Source organism: Lepisosteus platostomus, chromosome 17, assembly GCF_059453375.1.
Source record: "Lepisosteus platostomus isolate fLepPlt1 chromosome 17, fLepPlt1.hap1, whole genome shotgun sequence".
NCBI lineage: Eukaryota > Metazoa > Chordata > Actinopteri > Semionotiformes > Lepisosteidae > Lepisosteus > Lepisosteus platostomus.
Window position 1 is genome coordinate 20,448,544 of NC_142627.1, and position 21,795 is coordinate 20,470,338.

The following is a 21,795-nucleotide window of genomic DNA, read 5'->3' on the forward strand; positions in this document are numbered from 1 at the left end:
TTTAGTGTTTCACACCTCTTTCCCAAATCACCCTTCAGATCTTTACTCTTTCTCACCTGCGTTGTCCCTATTCTCACCTGCTCTGTTCTTTGTTCTCCTGTGCTTCACATCCCTACCACCATCCTCTCTCTCCCTCACACCTCAAGAAGGCTCATCGGGCCAAACGTGCTTGCATTTCTGCCTTTCAATAGGAAATAATCACTACTTATTCCTTATCAGGAAAATCACCAGCCATCTGTCAGGTAACAACTCTCACTTACTTCCTTAATTGTTCCAGAGGGGAAATTTACTTTGCAGGCAGGTAAAAGACATAATACAATACATGTATCACAACATGAACCCATAAACAAATAAGAAACATGCACGATGAAAAAATAAATGTATAAATAACGAACAATATACAACTAATGGTAAAATATACAATCAATTATTAAAATTAAGCAGATTAATAGCTGTATTAATAAGGGAATAAAGAATAACTTATTCCTATTGCACTTAAATCTGGTTAGTGTAAATCAACACCATGCTGCAGGAGCTTGTATTTGCTATGCAAGAGGGGAACATGACAGTCAATGATTACTGGCCTTCTGCACTATTTATTTGATGTAGATCTCTGACAAATGTCTGTACCTCTTGTACACCAATGATTTTGCTATCTATCTTCACTGTCCTACTCAGTCTGTTTTTATTGCATGTATTAGGGCTACCAAACCAGGCTACTGCAGTGAGTGTTAGAATATATTCAATAAAAGTTCTATAGAATAAAACGTGTTGCTTTGAAAATGCCATGCTTTTCCTCCCTGTTGAACCTGTAATGTATAAATCTTCTCAGATCTGATACTGTATGTCTGCCCTTCCAGAGCAGGATGAACAGTTAAAGAGCGGATATGGTTCTTTTTCAAACTGCAGCACCTTGTAGGTCATAGGCAGACATTTTCAAAGCAGTAGGAAGTATGCATGGGGACTATTCTTATATGTGTCAAACATGTAATATATCTGCAGATTTGTGAGTCCAGAAGAAAATATGGTAGAGAACCTTGATAGTTTTGTCACCTTGAAAATAGTCATTATTAACATTGTCATCATTCAAATAAATCTCTCAGAAAAGCTTTCTGCATGCACAGTAGGTGCTTTTTCAAGACTTTTATTTTCTCACATCTACCTTTTTTGCATATGACAAAGAAGTACAGAACCTGATGAATTACTAAAAGACACATAAGAACACACATCTTGTTTAATACAGCTCCTGTCTGCAGGGAGTTTTTTTTCCGGCTTTATTTCTTTTCCATCTTGGAGGGAAATAGAGAGACAGCAGAGAGAGAGGGAGGGGAGGGGAGAGAGGCCAGCCCACAGCCCCACACAGCCTGAGATGTGTTTGCTGTCTGCCCTCTAGCTTTACAGAGCTCATTTTTATTAAATCCAGCTAGCATATGCAAGCAGTTTGTGGACCACACCATTGGTGTAGAGAAGCGCTTTGTGGTGCACAGAGAAATATTACTGTATTCTTCAGTTCTGTACAAATTCACCCTCCCTGCTCTATTAGAATGAAGAGCTCTTGAACAAACTGGATCAGTATCTCATGAAGTAGAAGAAAAGTTGAAGTGGGGGACAATCTGAAATCCTCTGTTCTGCCTGCTGAATTTGGAAGGAAGTGGGTGACAGACTTGCACAGGTGTTGAATTCTTCTGTTTATGGGTGAGTCTGAAAACGCCTAAACCAGCTGTCTTGTAACCATATTTGAATCATCCTGAGAAGGGTTCAGACTAAAAGGTATGCTGTGCTCTAGGGAGAAACAAGTACAAAATCCTTGACGGAGAACCACTAGGCTTGTATACTGCTTTTTAACAAGACTGCAGACATCAGAGGCAATGAGAAACGGTAAGGTTCTGCAATTATTTAAAGACTTCTGTGCATCTGTGAAATAACCTGTGCATTTGAGCCTGGAGTATTTAGTATATAAACAGCTAATACAGGGGAGTGAAATGATCTGTCTATCTGCACAATAAGACAAGAAATACATCAAAATCTTAAGAACAAAGTAATTTTAAAAGTTTATTTGTTTTTGTTTTGTTCTGCATAAATACAATACAAAAAAATGGCATATCTGAGGTTAGTAAGAAACAGAGAACGAATATTTTTTAACAGGCCTATTAATACTGTGACCCAGATATTCTGCTCATGATTCAATTCTGAATTTTTAAGCAGCTGGTTCTGTTGATATGTGAGGCATGCTTATCTGACAGACACCCCATACAAAGAGTGTTCTCCGCCTAAATAATTTCAGGCATGAAACAAATGGTTTCAAAAGACTGGCAAAGGTTGAGTCATGACTGTCTTTACAACTGCCATGTCTGGAAATCATCCACACATACTGCATACTGCTGAGATTATTTTGGCTGCATGTGCCTGAGATATGTTGTTAAAAGACTAATCTTTAACAAAAAGCTGAAAAAAGGATTTCTAGGTTTTGAGGCATCCTGTATCCTGTGATGAATTTAAAGATAAAGTAGCACATCATCCTATTTAATATATCCTAGTAGACAAAACAATTAGGATATGACTATCTTGTACTTTGAAACATAAAATAAGATCACAGAATCTGCAAAAATAAAGTTGTTACAATACTGTACATGAGCTGGAATTGTACATGGATATGCTCATAAATTTATTCCCTGTAGGGTTCCTCTGTAATAAAAGGATTTGTAGATAATTGCTCAGATGCACAATATTGTTGTTACACGGCTAATCATATTGTATCATCTATACTGCTACCATTGCATCTTTTGGATCAGGTAAATTATTTTGAGAGACTAACATTAAATCCATTGAAAAATGACATATGCAATAAATAAAGTTCGTACAAGGACCAGAGCTCACCTTGGGTTTTGTAGTGTTAAACAGACTAGAGTGCACATGACTCCCTAGCAATGTACAGCTTGGTGAAGTGGAGCAACTGGAGTACAGTACCTCGTTTACAGGTGCAATGGCATAGTCTACAGTCGGGACTCTCAAACTAACAGCCACAACCTGTCAGTCAGGAGTGCAAAGGCTGACCAACTACACACCACGCACCCTACCCATGTCACCCCCACTCAAATACACAGGACACCCAAACGATTTATGTCAGATCAGTTTATTGTCCATCAGAGGGAAGCTGGCTAATCACTATTCCTCACATTTAGCCAAGCTAAAAATCACTTTGGGTGTGTGTGCCACATGCTCCTAATGTCATGGGCCACTTGAAGCAGTTGCATGGTTGCAGCAGTTGAGACTTTTACTGAAGCCAGAATGACCTCACTGCTGGAAGAATTTCCTGTGTCATGCCAGACCTTGGATGGTTGGCTAATGTCTTTCTTAAAGGCTGTTAGAAAATGACAAACAGTATCTGTTTCCTATTGCCCCAGTGGTACGAATGCACGGTTTTAATGAAGACACAGTAGAATGGTATTTTCAACTCCAGTTCATAGCATTTGAAAAATAAGACTGAAACAAGTTCCGTATTGACAACAAACTCAAGGGTGAATGATTGAGGGGCAGATCAATGTCAAGCAAATCCCTGTTAAAAGGAATACTGTGTCATCTGCTGGTATGGAGGCTGTTTTTGTTCACATGCAAACTTAGATAATACGTATCCTATAATTAAAAATAATTTTGGTAAAATAGTTTTAAAAGTTGACATCTGAGCCTTCAATGACAAGATTTTCATTAAAAAAGATCCAAATGTTGCTTTTACTGTACATTATACAGTAGCTCCTATGCTTACCTATTATTACCTAGATTACATTGTTGTAGTTAGTTGTAGAGTTAAATATCTAGATATGGTAAATAGTATTCAGCTCCCTTAAGATAGTTGGTAATTAGGAAAAATTATTATGATTTTAATGCATGTTGTTACAAATATAGACATTAATGATGGTAGACAGATTTTTAAATGAACATATTTGTGAATCAAAAATTAATCTAGCAAAACCTTAATAGCATCGATTAATATATGATATATTTTAGAAACATATGTAAGCTTGGAAATGTGACCATGCTGAAGTTCACTTCAAATGTTCACATTACACTTCAACAATAAATTCTAGCTCTATTTTAATTAAACCACAACAGGAGGACATGCTTCCAAAATATATTGAGCATGGGAGGAAATTCAAAAGATGAACACAAGTTGTGGGGGAGTCAGAGCCAATCCCAGCAAACAGTAAGTACAAGGCACACACAGACAAACACCAGGGCCAACTTTTGCAGAAGCCAAATTACCTACCAATGTGTTTTTTTAGACTGTGGGAGGAAACCGGTGCACCCTGAGGAAACATGAACACAGGAGGGCATGCAAACCCCATACAGATAGCACCTCAGGTCTGGAACTGAATCCAGGGTCCCAGTGCTGTGAGGCAGTAATGCTCACCACTACACAACTGTGCAGCCCACATAAACGCAATGTGTTACACAATGTTTACTTAGAAGTCAATACCTCTGCACTGAGCACAGAGTTCCAAAAAGAGCTCTACTGCAGGACACCCAAGATACGTGTACATAGTGAAGCAGACAAATATGACTGTGGTTGAATGGTGAGGTGCACCTGCATGGAAATGGCCATCACAGGACACAGGGGAAAGAAATCACATTGAGTAACAGGCAATTACCCTCAATCTGGCGTTTAACTGTGAAGAATGCACACACAGAGGCTCAAAGTCATCTGAGTAATCCAATTAATGAGCACCATCCTGGTGGTGTGTGAGAGGCATGCACTTTCCTTTAAAATGAGAAGATCTGGCACTGTTTGGAGACTCATCAAGGCTCAACACAAAAGCAGGAGCACTTCTGTGAACAGTTCTCATGGGTATATAAAGAAAACAGACAGATAGACAGATTTCTCTTTTTTAACATAATCCAGGACATCAAGCATACTCTCTTTACAAATCTCCTGAAAATTAGAAGCTGTGACTTGAAAAAGAATATTTTATGGAAAAGAAGTTGTCACAGCAATGTAAATCAAAGGCAGAAGGCATGCCTTTGACCCATTTGTTTTCCATCTGGGGTGTTTTCCAAAACTATCAAGGTAGTTTAAACTTTGTGAGACTTTACTAAAGGTAACCTTTTTTACAGAAACAGTAGAATATTATCATCACATAAAAATGGCATTTGATCAATGAATGATGCTGATACTCTGTCTACAGATTGTGCCAGTGATTCTGGCAAAAGAACACCCAATAACACTGATAACACACTGCCCTGTTGAGTAATTCTGCCCGGGGATATCACTGGCCCAGTATGAACAGAAGCAGTCGGATTGCTATAGAAGGTGCAGTTCATATTGATAGACAAGCCAAAGTTTCATTCCAGGCATTCCAATGCCCTTACAGCATCTAAATAAAACTGCACTACAGTCTAGCCGATGAGGGGCTTGTTCTGGAATATGGAAGATCAAATCAGTATTTCAAAAAGCCCATTTAGTTATAATGTATTAAATGGTATATGCATGGCTCCTACCGCTTAGACAGAATCTTTGCTAACTATCCATCTCTAAGCCCTTCTTCCGATGCAGGGCTGAGGGGGATCTAGGGCCTATTCCAGCAAGCAATGGGCATAGGCAGATGGAGAGACAGACAATAGAAAATAAGTTGCTTATTTTTAACACTGATAATATCCATAGTTAGACCACTTCAATGGGTATTGCTCTTTATAATACAATTTAAGATTAATTTTGGTTCCTTTTACTATAACCAATCTGCAGCAAAGGATTTGCTGAATTTAGTATTAAAGGGTCAAAGTGAGCCCACAACGCTAACATCAACTAAAGAAATGTTAGATGTGCCATAGATTTTGTAGGCTGTTAACTCCTGCAAAGTTATGGGAGTATCTGAAAGCTCAGCCTCTTCAGGAGTACGTTTCCATTTCAGTGAATTTCAGAATTCCTTAATCTTGGCCAAGCATGTACTAGCTTCAGAAGTCTCATAGTTTACTAGGAGTGGACAGGCGCATATTTTGGGTCCACACTAAAAAATGTGTAATCCTTAACATTATTTCTGAATTGCAGAGAACCATATACAGTTCAATACTGTGCAAAAGCTTGAAAGAGGTTTGAGGTTGAAGGAATCCAGCACTGGTTTAAAAATCATATTAAGTATTAAAGTATCCCCATATAATGAGTGCATATTCCAGAACATTCTAAGCTTTATGTCATCCAATGACTGTAATTCAAAAACTTAAGGTACATAAATTAAAGACATACACAATGTATACTGTTATGTGCTACCATCACCTAAGAAAAACAAGTCTTCAATATCACTAAGTTCCTGAGGAAAACTGAATCTAAAGCCCTCAGAAAGTGAAGCTGTGTAGCAGTCATGCAGGATAATGTCTCTGATGGTGAGTAATGATGAGAAAAACTTAAGTTCTGGACTTTAGCCTCCAAGGTATGCAACTATCATGTTTTTCCCTTGTTTCCCTGCTCAATGTCTGATCAATTCTGCTTATCTGGCATCTGCATATCGCAGCTGTACTTCAAAGACTACCCTGGACTGAACATGAAAAGAATCATAAAAATAATCATATCTGAATATGCCACTGCATCGTCTCTTTACACTAAGCATCGACTTTTGAGCTAAAATTAAAAAAAGCAAAAATGCATGGAATGGATGGCATGATGATATGGAATTGTGTTTCTGTTTTAAAATCACAGTCACCAGAAACCACAGCACATGTCTCTGCTGACAGACAAAAAGCACCTTCGGTGTCATATATACACATCCAGTAAGGTGACCCTCTGCTTGAGGAACATCAAGGTGATCACAGCTGCCACATTAAAAAATAAATGAGAAAGGAAATGAAAAGCAGAAAGGGGGAGCTATGATCTGCAAAAGCACAGCTACCTGGCATAACCTCTGGGCAGCCCAGCTCGTTAATCATCCTCTTTAACAGTGGCTCTAAGGTCTCTCTACCCAATGCTCAGATTCAAACCCGAGTTTCTATGATGGAGATGATGATGATTATTTATAACTGACGTCTCAGGGTGCTCGTTTTACATCTCCAGAGCCTGTTTTCTGTTCTGTTTTCCATATCATCATTCAAAACAAAAGGACCCTTTTGTGGCCAATTGTTTAAATCTGTTTAAGTATTAAACAAATTAAGTATTTAATATGTGTATTCAACACTGAGGTGCTGACTTAAATATGCTAAGCTGCTAGATACCACACCCTTGAAATCAAGGAGCACTCAAGGATAGAACTAATAGAAAATTTAACATAGAATGTATTGCACTTATACAGTATGTCCTGCAGGAATTTAAATACTGTATTTTATTAATACAGCACTATTGCAATGAAATATAATTTTAAAGGCAAACATACAAAATTGAGTGTGTTCTGTTTGAACACCACCTACACCTACCACCCATTGTCTGAAATGTGCTGCCATAATATCAAAGAAAAGGAGAGAAAAGAAATTAAAATGTTACACAGAAGTGGTTCATCACTCAGCTTTATTATAGTGAGTGTAGCTCAACCACATTTAAAAAAGATAATGATAATGTGCATCATCTGTGAAAAATAAAATCTAAATAAATAAAAGGATGTTCTAGGTGTAAGGATATTTTTTAAATAGGCTGCTTTCTTTTTCTTTTAACCTCCTCAAAAATAGATGTCCAATTCAATAAAAAGGTCTTAGAAAGTCACTAAACTTACTAGAGTGTATCTCTCAGCAAATGCTGTTTCTCCCTCTTTCTTGGTTGAGGGAGTTGTTGATGCCTTGTAGCCTTTAGTTCACTGATGTCTGTTCAGATAATAAACCTTCCCTGGAGCCTTGAAAACTGCATGGCTAGACCTCAATATTTTACAATTGTGATGAAACAAGTTGCTTGGTACCCAGACAAATTGTGTGGGAGTGCTGTTATATTTGAACAGGGAGTCTAAAATGAAGCCCTTTTCAGTGGTGAACTTTACTCCGCAGATTAAAAAGTAAAAAAAAAAAATATTTTGAAACACAAAACAAAAGACGTTGTAAAAAGCATTTTCTCTTTGTTCCACAGTTTGCTTTCTAACAACACAGAGCATAAGAGTTTACTGCATTACACAATGGATTGCAAATGTATCATGGATAATGTGAAATATACTGTAGTTCTGCGATTTTTTATATTTATTGTACCATTTATATTAATGAGACAAGAAGCACAATATTTGCAGCACTGGTAAAAAAGAAATTAAAAGAACACATTGCATTTACCTCTTATAAGCAGCAGCTCAGGACATTCGCATGTTCTCATGTGCTTTCTGGTATTGTTTTTAGAGTGTGTTCTGATCTAGGGTATAACTCTATACAGCATTCCAGTCAAGACTATTATTTCACTTGTAGTTCTTTTGCAGTTTCCCTAGGGCTTATAAAGGGCTTATCAAGGCAATTAAATTAGTGCATTTTGAAAGATTTTTACAGCTGCAAGTATGTACTCTGTTATAAATATATATGATTTCTCAAGGCAAATTTAATTCAGCACATATGCACCTATTTTCATTTGCATAAACTGGATACAGTGAAAGTAAGGTCAGATGTTTATGAATTCCATAGCTTTTTTCCACTGGGAAAAGTGGTTTCTGATGCATGTTTGCACTGTATTCATTGGTGCTTTTCTTTAAAAAAAATGTCTTCAAACCTCAGCATTTAATCTCAGTTGCCTCCATTTGACCTGAAAACACCCAGTCTAGTAGGAGTGTTGCAATCCATATTCTTGACCACATTGACCACTACATTGTAATTACACTTTTTATATACATTTCAAAATTAAATACATTTTCTTAAGACATTTGTTTTCTACAATACATTGTGTTCTAAGTATGAAACTTTCTACTCATTGTAAGGTCCAGTTCAACCTTGTTAATGAAACCCAGAAACATATAATCCTTACAACATGATCCAGCACATTCAAAACCCAGCTGAATTCTTCAGGGAGAGCTGTGGAGTTTGAACTACTTCAGACTGTCACGGTGAACACAGAGACCTCAGATTTTCTTCGCCTAGCAATAAAAGAATGTTAATGTTTTCACAGTCATACATATTTGGTAGAGTTAGCCTCACATACATTTCCGCACCAGGTCACCTCAGAAAGCGCAATGCTTCATCTCTGTGGGTCACTGGTTACAGACCTTTGAAAGTAAATATGCCTATATAAGGGCAATGCACTCCTTCCACTTTTCTCTGTGTCTGGGATGTGAGCAGCAGCCTATTTCATGGAAATTGTACTTATCCAAATAAGCCACACACCCAGGTCCAACCAATCTTAAATTCAGCTGTTTTGTATTATAACTTATAAAACAGCAGTTTGAGCCTCATAGACAATTTATAGACTTTCTCCAATAAAGCCCTGAAGAGCAGCTGAGGTTTCTAGATGCTAGTGCTGTAAACATAGTTCTATTTTATGTCATAAACATGATAGCGGTCTTTAAAACTCACACCAATATATTGAACAAGTTTGATGAGAAATTATAAAACATTTAGTTTTAAATCAGAAGCCATTTTTACACAACTATAAGTGAGCACAAACATGGCAATCAGAGAACTGCATGGGGATGTTTTAGCCCTGTATGTTTACTGAAGTGCAGTTTTCATAACACAGCTGATGCAATATACGAAAAGAGATTAGAAGCACCATAGTGATAAAACAGGTCACAATCTGCTATCTTTTAGATGTGAACCCAAAAAGCATATATGCAATTTTCATTATATACTGTATATAGAAGTATCATATCATAAAGACAGTGCATTCATGTTGAAAACCAATACCAACTTAATTGACTAAATTTGAGTTTCTAATTGGTTGTTATAAATCAGTAATAAACAATTCTGTAACAAGTTTACCTTTACCATAATAGGAGCTGAAAGTCAAGACTTGGTAACGTTGGGTCCTTCGTGTTTATTCAGTTCATGCAATATTATTCTGAATGTGTAGTATAGAGGAATAGAGGGAGTCTTGCTCCAACTCGTGGTCATGCTCTTGCTCAAACAGGACATTTAAAGGATTCTTGCCCAGTCTTTGAAAAAATGTAGTTCAGTCTGTAGAGCAGCTTTTTCTACGTTAGGATACATTGAAGAGCTTAGTGTTTAACTTTTCGCTAACTTTCCTTACTAACCACCAGTACTCTTTTTTGGACAAAAGTCTTGTAACGAAAGTCATGACATGCAAACACAAAAAAAAGACACTAGGTTGCTTATGCTTTGTGGCTCTTGCTACACCCCATTGAAAGTATTGATGTAAAAGGAAAGTTTAGATTTTGCTTAAGGTTTAATGCATTGGAAAGTTTTCTAGATCCTGGAGTAGACAAATGACGAACTTCTCAAACCTAAACCTAGAGCTGTCAATACCATGCCATCTTTGTTTAATTTCTTTTTGAGCATGATTGCACAAATCACAAAAAGTGATTAATGAAACATTTCTATCTTTTCCTAGCAGCCTGCCCTATGTGTTTGAGCTCCATGCCGGATGGGACTGAACCAGGAAGGAGTGGCTATTCGTAGCACTGAATTCCCTTAAGCGAGTGATTAACTGGCCAGCAAAAAGGTTTGACAAGACTTCAGAGGCCTTGTGTGATAAGAATGTGACAGCATGGCTGCCAGTTAGGACCTTCATGTGAGGATCTACCCACAGGGCACTGTCACGGGAAGATTTCAAACTTGTTTCTTATTAAAAACGTCTTCATATTAAGGATGCCGGCCAAGACGCCCATTTATCTCAAGGCAGCCAACAGCAAGAAGGGAAAGAAATACAGGTTGAGGGATATCTTGTCTCCTGATATGATTAGTCCTCCACTTGGAGACTTCCGACACACCATTCACATTGGGAAAGGAGGGGAGCAGGACGCCTTTGGAGACATGTCTTTTCTTCAAGGGAAATATGACCTTCTCCCAGGTAAAGAAGAGCCGGTTACTCAACAGCATGTTGCATGCAGTGAGTTCTTCAGAGCAAACAGCACCTCTGATGCCACATTGGCAGAGACTCCTTCTCCTGTATTAAAAAATGCCATTTCCCTTCCCGCGATTGGTGGTTCACAAGCTCTTACTCTGCCCTTGCTTTCCACAGTGGCATTCACCTCAACCCCCGAACACTTAGACCCAGTACAGAGACTCCCAGTCACAGCCGAAGCCAAAACAGAACTGGGGAAATTAGAAGAGAACGAGCTCCGCCTTTCCATGGAAGTTCTTAATTCAACCCAAACTCCCTTGACGGAAAAGGCACTGAAACCAAACCTTTCGTCCTACATGCCAAAGGAAAAAACAAATCCACTTGAAAATGATAAATTACATCTGAGAGATAATGGATTTAAAAACACTGCACGCAGTTACACTAATGGCAATGGCACAATTCTTCATTCTTCAGATATTTCTGGATATTATGCCGATTGGTTGAAAGACAGCACTGCAGAGGACAGTCGCCGGTGCGACTCTGAGTTTAAACTAACAAAAGGGAAAAGTGGTTCTGGAGACTCCATTTCAAAGATCACCGGCTCCCTCCTGTCACTTGAACTGGATTTGGGACCTTCTATTTTGGATGAAGTTCTTAATGTTATGGATAAAACAAAGACGACAGGCAATCAGTGATTTAATTGCAGTATAGGAAAACAAACAAAGCAATGGGCACAAAGACTTAGGCATATCACCACCTGCTTGAGATGTGGACTGAAAAAATACAGGAGTGGCAAGACTATTTATTTACATTTTTTTACATTTACCTTATTGTCTGTCTTTTGTACCTTTTTTTGCGTAGCTTGCAAAAAAAAATGCTTTTCAACACCCTCACCCAATTCTGAAAAAACTGACAAAAACGTTTTACAAAAAACTATAATGTGGACTTTTTTCTTTCAGTTTGACAAGTGCCTTTTATTTTTAGCAGGTGAAATTATCCATTTCCGTTTTCTGTGTAATTGCCTGTGCCAATGCCTATGCCAGTGATAGATGTATATCTAATGCTGTACTATTGCTGTACTATTGTACTACACTTTGTGCTGAAGTTGGGCATACTGTTAGCTTCCACTCTGTTGTTGTACTGTTGTTTTGTAATGATTGTTCTTCAGCCTCATTCACTTTTCTCCTCAATAATTGTTTTTATAAGGGACTATTTACTTTTGTCTCTCCCTTAAAATAAAATGTGTTACAATAAGCACTCTCACACATGTTTCTATTTATCAGGACAGTGTCATTATCAATGGAAATTCAAAATATGTGCTGTATCTGAGACATTATTGGTGAAAAAGTCATGCATTTATTGTTTTATGTAGGACATTTCTGACAATAGCCATATATCAACAGCACAAGAGGCATGCCGTCAGCTTTGATTAACTTCTTTAATTTTGATTGTTAAGTGTTGACCCTTTCAGAATGTTGTTTCATTTGCAAAACGGTTTAAGAGGATGTAAAAGTGAAACAATAAACCTCAAGCAAGTATGAATCAATGAAATAATGTTCATATCCAGAGATATTTAGGGTACACAGTATTGCAGATACATCAGCAAAACCAAACAAATGTTCATCTACTGCATATACTGTACATGTATAATATTGCCGTACAGTGTATACCGTATAAATGTATGCTTACTAAATGTATTCTCATTTAGTGATCTACTGGACTGTGATCTACTGTACCACAGAAACAGGTGAGGACAGGTAGAAACATTTTCTTTCCAAAGTATTGGTCAAATACATTGCGTTCCTGGGGTGTTGACTGTCCTGCCTAATACATTCTTAATTTTTTTTAGGTTTTTACACAACATTTCAAAATTGTATTTAATCTATTAATAAACAAACCACCATCCTGAGCAGAAAAAATATTGACATACTGTGTATATATTATAATATAGATATTGAATATTATTATATCTGATGTTTTTATATAGTTTATAGTCATCTTCTAGTAACACTGAGAAAATTATAACTACAAAGAAAAATTAAATACCAGATTCTGTTTCAAAAGCTGGAGAATGGCTAAGTAATGAACAAAAAAGACCAAGGCATCCTTGCTCTCTGTAAGGATTCTGAAGACAGGGCAAATTCCTTTGCTTTCAGAGACTGTTTTTCCCTCCTTCAGCATTCTTTGCATTCCCGTCTGCAGCTGTCAACAGCAGGAACTTGTTTGGGATGCAGCTTCTATTTCAAACAGGCAGGTCACTGTTTGTTTGCCTGTAGCACTGACATGAGACCTACTGGAGAAGCCCTTCAATTTCCCCACATGACGGGTTGGAAATTCAAGTGGTAAGGTCATAAATCAGCTGAAGGGCTGGGGCATGTTGAAGGTAGGGCAGGAGGTTGAAGAAGTTCCCATCTCATTGCTCATATACTAGTTATGGGTTCAATATGTATGTATAATTATTATATGATAATAATCCAATTAATAATGGTTTTGTACAGTATTTGCATATGCATTCCACATAATAACCACTTTATTAACCCTCTACAATTTCTTGCATTAGGAATTCATTTTTTCACATACCCCAGCTTGCTCTCCATGAGATACACAGACAGGGAGAGAGAGAGAAGCCTGGGGTCAGAGCACAAGGTCAGCCATTGTACAACACCCCTGGAGCAGTTGGGGTTAAGGGCCTTGCTCAGGAGCCCAACAGAGTAGGATTCCTCTAGCAGCTGTGGGATTTGAACCAGCAACCTTCCGACCACAGGCACAGATCCTTAGCCACAGAGCCACCACTCAATTTTAAGACATCATGTATGTCTTATATATATGCCCATATACTATATATGTATGTCCCATGTCTTCCAGCTGAAGTCATTGTCATGATAAATTTAACACTCGGAGTGACTCAGTTTTTGATAAGGTGACTGTGTCATTCTCCTTAAGAAGATACATTATCTTAAAATGCCTTAAGAAGATACATTATTGAAGAAGATAAATTTCTAAGAGTTTTTTTCAAAGGTTTTGATTATTTTAGATTCAAATCTTTTGGTTTGAGGAATGTTTTCAAATCACGTTTTGAGGGCTTCAGAGACTGATTGCAGAATTGCTCATTTGAAACCCCAGCTAGGGTTAGGGTTAACATTCCCACACTACCTAGTCATTTTTTACGCTCAATTCTGGATTCTGGGGCCCAAGTCAACATTGGGACGAGTGATAATTTGCTCCTATCTTGAATTTTTTTTCTAAGACTTTTGGCTGCTTTTATTGTACTGTATATTGCACAAGTGTCAACTTTCTTTACTCTGATTTAAAGTGCAACTAGAAGTATAACTGCAGTCAACATTTAATGCTTCTCGTAACCCTAACCATACTCTAACCTGAAATGCACCATCATTTAAATACCATTTTTACAATGATTTCAGCTAATTGAAAATTTGCTTAAAGAAGATACATTATTGAAGAAAATCACTTTCTAAGAGGCTTTGTCATTGGTTTTGATTATTTCAGACTCATATTTATTGGTTTGAGGAACATTTTCAAATCTGCCGATTCGAGGGCTTGAGAGACAGATTGTAGAATTGCTCATTTGAATCCCCAGCTAGGGGTAGGGTTAGAATGTCCATGCTACGCAGACATTTTTGATGTTCGGTGTTGGATTGTGGGGCCCATGTGAACTTTAGGACAAGTGGTAATTTCTTCAATTTTTTTTCAGACAGTTTTGGCTGCTTATATTCTCTTTTTGCAAAATTATAGATTTTTAATATTTATTCATATTTTATTATTTTATTTTAATCAATTATTGTTTGTCAAAAGTTCGTATTCTATTTATACAACAGATGTACAGTATTAAGAAAGCTGGCATGAAAAAGTGGATTTCACCCTGATTTCAGTTAAGAATATGGATTTTTTTCATTGTTAATAGTACATTACTGCTGTTCGTAGATCTAAATGTTCTATATTCCTAAATGTTTTGATTGATGTATAGCATGATGTATTTCCAGCAGCAGTGCCTATCAGCCTGAGAAGCCTCAGGATGAGAATGAAGTGGCTGAACACAGAAACTGGCTTTTTTAAGGGTTCAAAAAATGTGAACATGCAGTCTGGGAGCAGGGTGTTGCAATTAGGCTGTGGACTCAAGTTTTGTGGTTCATTGGATCCAAGTGGACTTTCGTCAGATACTGCCCTATAATCTCCTTCGCCTGGAGCATTTAAGGATAGTTCCTCAGGATTATCTTTTCAATTTTATTGAAGCGGACGTTAACTGTCTGGTTAACCAGCTTTTTCTAGATTATGCTTGTTGGCATAACACATGAAAACGACAAAGCACATAATTTACCTTCTGCCCATGTTTGGTTTCTTGGATAGGTACATGTACAGTATGTATCTTCTTTTTATTTCCCTTAGTGTTTACTGTGGAACTCAGTATGTTTTTTGGCAGGTAGCCTGAAAGTTACATTCCACAAGTCTCTTTCACTGAATGCACTTGCTTTGCTTTCTTTGGATCCTTTACCTTGAATTAAAGTCGTGGGTGATGGTGACAGTGATGAATGTTATGCATGCAAGCCACCTTAGATGTTAACTTTGGGTGTTATTGAAAAATTATTGAAAAATAACACCTAAAAATAGCAGTATACAGTTAACAGTCACTTTCTCAACTTTGAGAACACAAAACATTGTCAATCAAGATGTAAACCTTCCATTTGCTGGTTTAAAATTTCAAACTTCACTAGAAGTGATATTCATTAAAAAGAAAATTTATTTTATGAAAGTTTTTGTGAGACAGAGGCGACAGCATTTTATATGACTCCTTTTTGAAGAGCAACGAAAGTATTGAAGAAAACAAGAACTTGTGTATCTGGTGGATTTGAAGGTCTGTGATTTTGTTGTAGGCTTTCAAAAACAGACAAATACAGGTTTCAACAGCATGGTGAAAGACTCAACAGTGGACTTAGCCAAATACTGTATGTGGAAGTCTATGTAAGTGCAATAAATGTTATCAACTCAAGTCTAATTTTCAAGAATGATTTTTCTCTTCTGAAACAAGAATGTCAAAGCCTTAACTTTCCTGTTCTATAATTAACTGAAAGTTTTACAAAAGGCTGGCTTATGTTAAGAAAAAGAACGGAAAGTTTTTTGTAGTAAAAACACATTGAAATATTTTCTCTGACCGATTCTGTTAAAATCGATTGTCAGTGCAAAAAAGGAAGATGTCTGAAACATTGATAGTGAACAGATGGGATGGATTTCTAACTTCAGCAGTCAATGAAGCAATAAATAAACTATTTCACAGTTGGTAAGAGCATCAGAGGCAAAATGCTGCCATATGGGAATCTAATTGCCTCATGATTTAATAGTTTATGTAAATAGGATTAAACTGCTGATGGAATGCATTAGAACTGACTTTTTAAACTAAAACAATAAATCAATTATAGTGTTTAGAAAACATTCATACCATATTTAGTTAATAAGAAGGAATGTTTCACAACACATACTGTACAACACTGTACATGGGGATATAAAAACAAACTATAAGACACAGAACAGGGGAATTAGATTCTTCCCAGTTTTGTTAAATTAACTTTAAATTCTTAAGATAAACAAATCATGAAAATAAATTCAACCAGACCCCTTTTCAGTTATTTAGCCATATTTCCAGCATCGAAAGCTTAAAAAAAATATTTGAGATGGTCATTTCTGACTGCAATGCCGATAATTACAGGTTTTGTTGATGTTGTTTAAACTAACAGACTCATCCCAGATGCCTGGAGGAAGAAAAAGAACTTCTTTAGCAGTTCTTTTAATAGCTCTTTAGAAAATAACACTTTTATTTTACGATCCTTGCAGGGAACAGGCTGGCCTTTCGACCTGGAGCAACCTCAGCTCAAGATGTTTCGGCTTCCATGCCCCATACCCAGATGTGAACACTTAAAATAGCACAATTATACTTTGAGCATAAAACACATCAAGCAACGCATTTGTGCATAAACAATAAGGTCAACTGACACCACAATTTCAGCTATCATATCGTATAATATCTATTTGATATGGGGCGGTGTGGTGGCTCTGTGGCTAAGGATCTGCAGTTGTGGCTGGAAGATTGCCAGTTCAAATTCTGCAGCTGGCAGAGGAATCCTACTCCATTGGGCCCTTGAGTAAGGCCCTTAACCCCCACTGCTCCAGGGGTGCTGTACAATGGCTGACACTGTGCTCTGAGCCCAGGCCTCTCTCCCTGTCTGTGTGTCTGTGTCTCATGGAGAGCAAGCTGGGGTATGTGAAAAGATGAATTCCTAATGCAAGAAACTGTGTATGGTTAATAAAGTGATCTTATCTATAGAGTAGCACCTCATTGGGAAAAAAACAAACAAATGTACCCACGTTTAAAACAGTGTACTTCCATATTGCGCTCTCTGTCATTTACAGCTACGGATCTTAATCAACTCTTGCCATATCACAGTGTTTCATTGTCATTACAATCTTACCATTGCTAATTCCACCCATTGCTTATATGCTGTCAGCAGCCACAGACAGCTGTTTCTCCCTTATTATGGCTCAGCATGATATAGCCACTTATTAACCAGACACATATATACCTATGTCTTTATGTGTAGAGTTTGTGTATATTTTATGTGTTTATGTGTAATACTAAAATACCATATACAGTACAGTACTGTATGTATACAGTGAGCACATGAGTCTTAAAAGCCACTGTAACCCTGAAGGCTACACGTTGTAAAATATCTATAGATGGAGCAGAAAGATAAATCTTTTATTGATAAAGTTAGGGTCTATTCCTATAACACACAAAATTGCATGGAATGGCAAAGTAGTGTGTTGAGGTATAAGATGTACACCAAAATAACTTAATGTATGATGAATGATATAAAACATTTCTAAACCTTTGTATACAAAATCATCTTGGCTTCAGGTTCTACATACAGTAAATCTGTCTTGGAGAGATTTAGCTGGTAGCCTATGTTCCTGTTGTTGTCTTCTGAAGGCACAGAGGTGTGTGGACCTGATTGTGTTGTGCATGTGTTACTGCCAACGGATGTCCTGTACAGGCCCAGCCTTTTACACTACATTTGACAATCTATGATCTCAGATGCTATAGACATTTCTGTCACAGCTGTTTGCAACAACTTGTTAGGTGTTTCTCTGTATGGGACATAAACTTTCTTAATTAATGGTCACCATTTCTTGTTAAATTCTGCAGATTTCACATGTTGTAAAAAGAAAAAAAATGCAATTGAAGGAGCTGATATGTCTCGAATGCTTTCCTTTGTTACCAGTTTTTTGTGAGAAGGAGACATTTAGTTGTATTACATGAAGTCAATGAATCACAGTTTAATTGATTAAACATTTTATGAATTCACCATATTTGTCAAGGACAAATTTTGGGGTCAGCGTATTATTCAATATCTGCAATGTCTTTGCCAAAAACATATAATATTAGTAGTAATGGTAGTAATAACAATACAAATAATAACAGAAATAAAGATTTTTAAAGCCTAATAATCTAAATGCTTTTTCTAATGTAACAGAAGACTGGGCTACTCTCTCCTTTTAACATATTTCTTAGCTGGTGAAGAAAGCAGTTATATGTCAAAATTAGAGTGAAAAGGTCCTGTGAGATTAAGCCTGATAAATAATACATGTTCAGCATTGCAATTGGCGTCAGTTACTGCCATGGGTTCTTCAATTTTCCAGACTCACTAAATAGCTGTAACATCAATTATCATAATTTCTTTCAGTTGACAGAACAGGGACAGTGCTAATGTTCAGTTTACTGGAGCTTTTTTAGTGGATGAACATTTTCCACTATTTAATAGTTAGAAGAATTGAAGGCCTTCACAATGTAAACACAAATCACTCTATTATTTCATCCATCCGTATTCCAACCACTGTCTCCAGGTCTGGGTTGAGGGGGAGCTGGAGCCTTATCCTAGCAAGCAACAGGCGCAAGGCAGGCTACATCCTGGCCGGCAAGCCAGTCCATCACAGGGCGCACCCAGACACCGCCACACATCCACACTCACACTGGGGCCAGAGCCAGAACTGCCTGAGGAGACCTATAGGAACATGGGAGAACATACAAACTCCACGCAGACAGTGCTCTGGGTCCAGAACTGAACCCAGGGTCCCAGCACTGCCGGGCAGCCATGCCAACCACTGCAGCACTCTTACTGCGACTCAAAAGACACAATTATATTGGTGAAATGTGCTGTGAGATATCACATATCACAGGCATTATTTAAAAAAAAACACCTTAAAGGTCACTTTGCCCCCATGAAAAATATCAATTGGTTGCTCTTTGGCTATGATTTTTTTTTATTTTCTATTAACATTTCATTTGCTAAAAATGATAACTTAATGTATAACTTTTCAATTTAGACTGATGTGTAATTGCAGTGTCTGTCATCTGTGTAACATATGTAACCAACAGACGGCAAAGTAAAACATCGCTGGTATTTCCTTTTCATGCAAGAAACCAGGGTTCTAATGATTAAGGATCAGGAAAGAAAAAATACAGTACTATTGTCTCCCACTGAATGCAGACATATTGTCCTTGTTCAAATCAGATCTACAAGAAGAAAATGACCATTAAAATACACACATATATCTGAAATCATATAATGAGTCAGACATAAAACACACTATTCTTCTATGATGATAATTTGAAAACAGAATTATTTTATATATGTAATATTTTTAACATTTTAAAGATATCCTAGATTTTCTTGGACTACCGAAAAGACTGTGGGCGTCAGAGGGCGACAGCTCTATTTTGATCTCTTCTAAGACTATTTAGTGTATTGATTTTATGAAGGATTTGTTAAAGTACAAAAATTAGTTCTTGTCATGTGTGCTTTGTATCTGGTGTCTGCTACAGTACGTAGGATCCCAAAGTTTCTAATGGGGACAGTAAAGTAAAAGGAACTATGATTCTGTTTCCTGGGATAACGCAAAACTGTCAGGTTTTTGATGAATAAGCACAGCCTAAAAGGTCTTTAGTGCCAAAGAAAGCACAACTCACACTGTGGAATTTTTCCACCAGGGCTGAAAAAAGGTGAAGAATAATAAAAACTGTGTCTTGCGCTTAAGGTATAACATACTAAACTCGCAGTTCATAGTTTGTATAAGGTTATGTTAGAACCAGTAAAATTAATCAAATATTTTCATGTACCTCTGTTTCTACTTTGTGGCTGGCCGACGAAAAGGCATGCAAACATCTTTCAGATGATAAAAGTTTCTTTTGTTGTGTGCCTCCTGAAGGTGCAACTCAAACCATTCGCTGTCCTTTACACGGCTGAGTGGAAACATTCTTCTGTATGTGAGAAGGAAATCATATGGAATGGATAGCTTTTGTTACATGAATACTATTATCCTCAAAATGAAAGAAGACTAATGAGATTAAGCGTGCCTAATTCACATACTGATATATATTAAATACACACAGTAAACCAAGAGGGTTTAATTTGTAGGATACAGTACAAAAATGTTCAGTTCTTGCATTCATCAAACACTACCAGTATTGACATATACTGTAAATAGTTTTGCACATAACATGAATTCTGTATCTGTATGTTGACTACAAATTATATATTCAAACAAAAATGATTAGATGAATATAGGCTTTTGTTAATCAACTAATTTCCCATTTTTCTTGTTTTGTTTGGCTGCGTACTACCAACTGCTACAGTACATTTGACCCTTCATGTAAGATATGCACTTTGGCCATTTTTTTAAAGAGCTGTTGTTTATGATTTCTGTTGAAAGTACTAAAATAAATCAACTGACTGTATAAAATACAGAAACTTTGGAGAAATAGCTTGTGTTACCTTTAAACTAACATACTGTACCGTAGCTTCGATGCACTGCCAAATCTTAGACTCTACAATACGGATGTTTAAAATTGTCTCACTGATTAGAAGTGTAAATGTATGCTATTATTAGTGCTATTTTAATGTATAGTGTAAGCGTCTCCATGTCCAGTGTTGATATACATGCTGACTAAGTATTTGTACAATTTGGTGTCATAAGGAAACATTTATTAATAGCAAGCTTCTGACTTTATCACTGGGAGGACAGTGTAAGACAATAAGCAGAGTGGTGGGTTGGCTGGCTACAGCGCATACCTGAGACAGATCTGTTGATTGCTATTGACTTTTGTTGCCATAGAGACCACAACTATATCTGGAAAGCAACAGTGCACCATGTAATTATTTGATTACAAATCTGGCTGTGGGTCTGCTTCATGAACCATGTCAAGTTTAAAAAATAAATGATGATTGGCTGCAGGATTTGGGCCCCAATTATTAAAATGTTTTAATGTAATGTTCTTGTGATGAAAGGCTTCATTTTTCAATTTTAGAAAGAATGAATTTCTTATCATATCAAGCCCTAGTGGTAATCAATCATTCAAAGAACTTTTCTGGAACAATGTAATTATTATGAATCAAAAACCTTACCTTTGTAGCTAAACATTCTTATTTTTACTGAGGGTACAGAAATATTATAAACACAGGGCATCTCAAATATAAACTAAAGGTCACTTTAAAATATAAACTAAAAGGAGTGTTCACAAATTTAAAATATGTCAAGTGGGCTTTTCTGCCTGTAATTTAAAAAGCTTAAAAATAGAAGGAGATAAATAAATAATATTTGCCACTTTACTTTTAGTATTGTGATCCTTTTCTAAGGTATTCTTTTTGTGTGATGATATTGGTCAATGATTTATTAATGTCCTGCCCTCTGACAAAGCCCGAGATTGAATTCTAACTATGGAAAAATGAGTTGAGGTTCACTGACCACACAATAGAATACATATCTACAGAAATACATGAGCCAAACACAGTATGGGTGACATTTCTGACCTAGATGTGTCCTTCCTCAAATTCCATAGC

General features: G+C 36.9%; 1 protein-coding gene across 8 annotated transcripts; it reads left to right on the forward strand.

The window, feature by feature from the left end:
• The first annotated feature begins 1,369 nt into the window (after positions 1-1,369).
• Positions 1,370-12,145, forward strand: cdc42ep3 (CDC42 effector protein (Rho GTPase binding) 3). 8 transcript variants are annotated; one of them, XM_088609857.1, is made up of 4 exons: positions 1,370-1,695; positions 1,787-1,878; positions 4,111-4,201; positions 10,439-12,145. In XM_088609857.1, the coding sequence occupies exon 4, from the start codon at positions 10,696-10,698 to the stop codon at positions 11,584-11,586; it is 891 nt and encodes a 296-aa protein (XP_088465983.1). In that variant the 5' UTR covers positions 1,370-1,695; positions 1,787-1,878; positions 4,111-4,201; positions 10,439-10,695; the 3' UTR covers positions 11,587-12,145. The 8 variants fall into 8 exon arrangements, with proteins under 8 accessions (XP_088465983.1, XP_088465987.1, XP_088465986.1 ...); XM_088609861.1 differs by having other exon boundaries at positions 10,442-12,145; XM_088609860.1 differs by lacking the exon at positions 4,111-4,201.
• Positions 12,146-21,795: the final 9,650 nt, after the last annotated feature.

Bases quoted from the DNA above. Each gene is read 5' to 3' on its own strand.
- cdc42ep3 (XM_088609857.1), top strand. From the start codon at position 10,696: ATGCCGGCCAAGACGCCCATTTATCTCAAGGCAGCCAACAGCAAGAAG.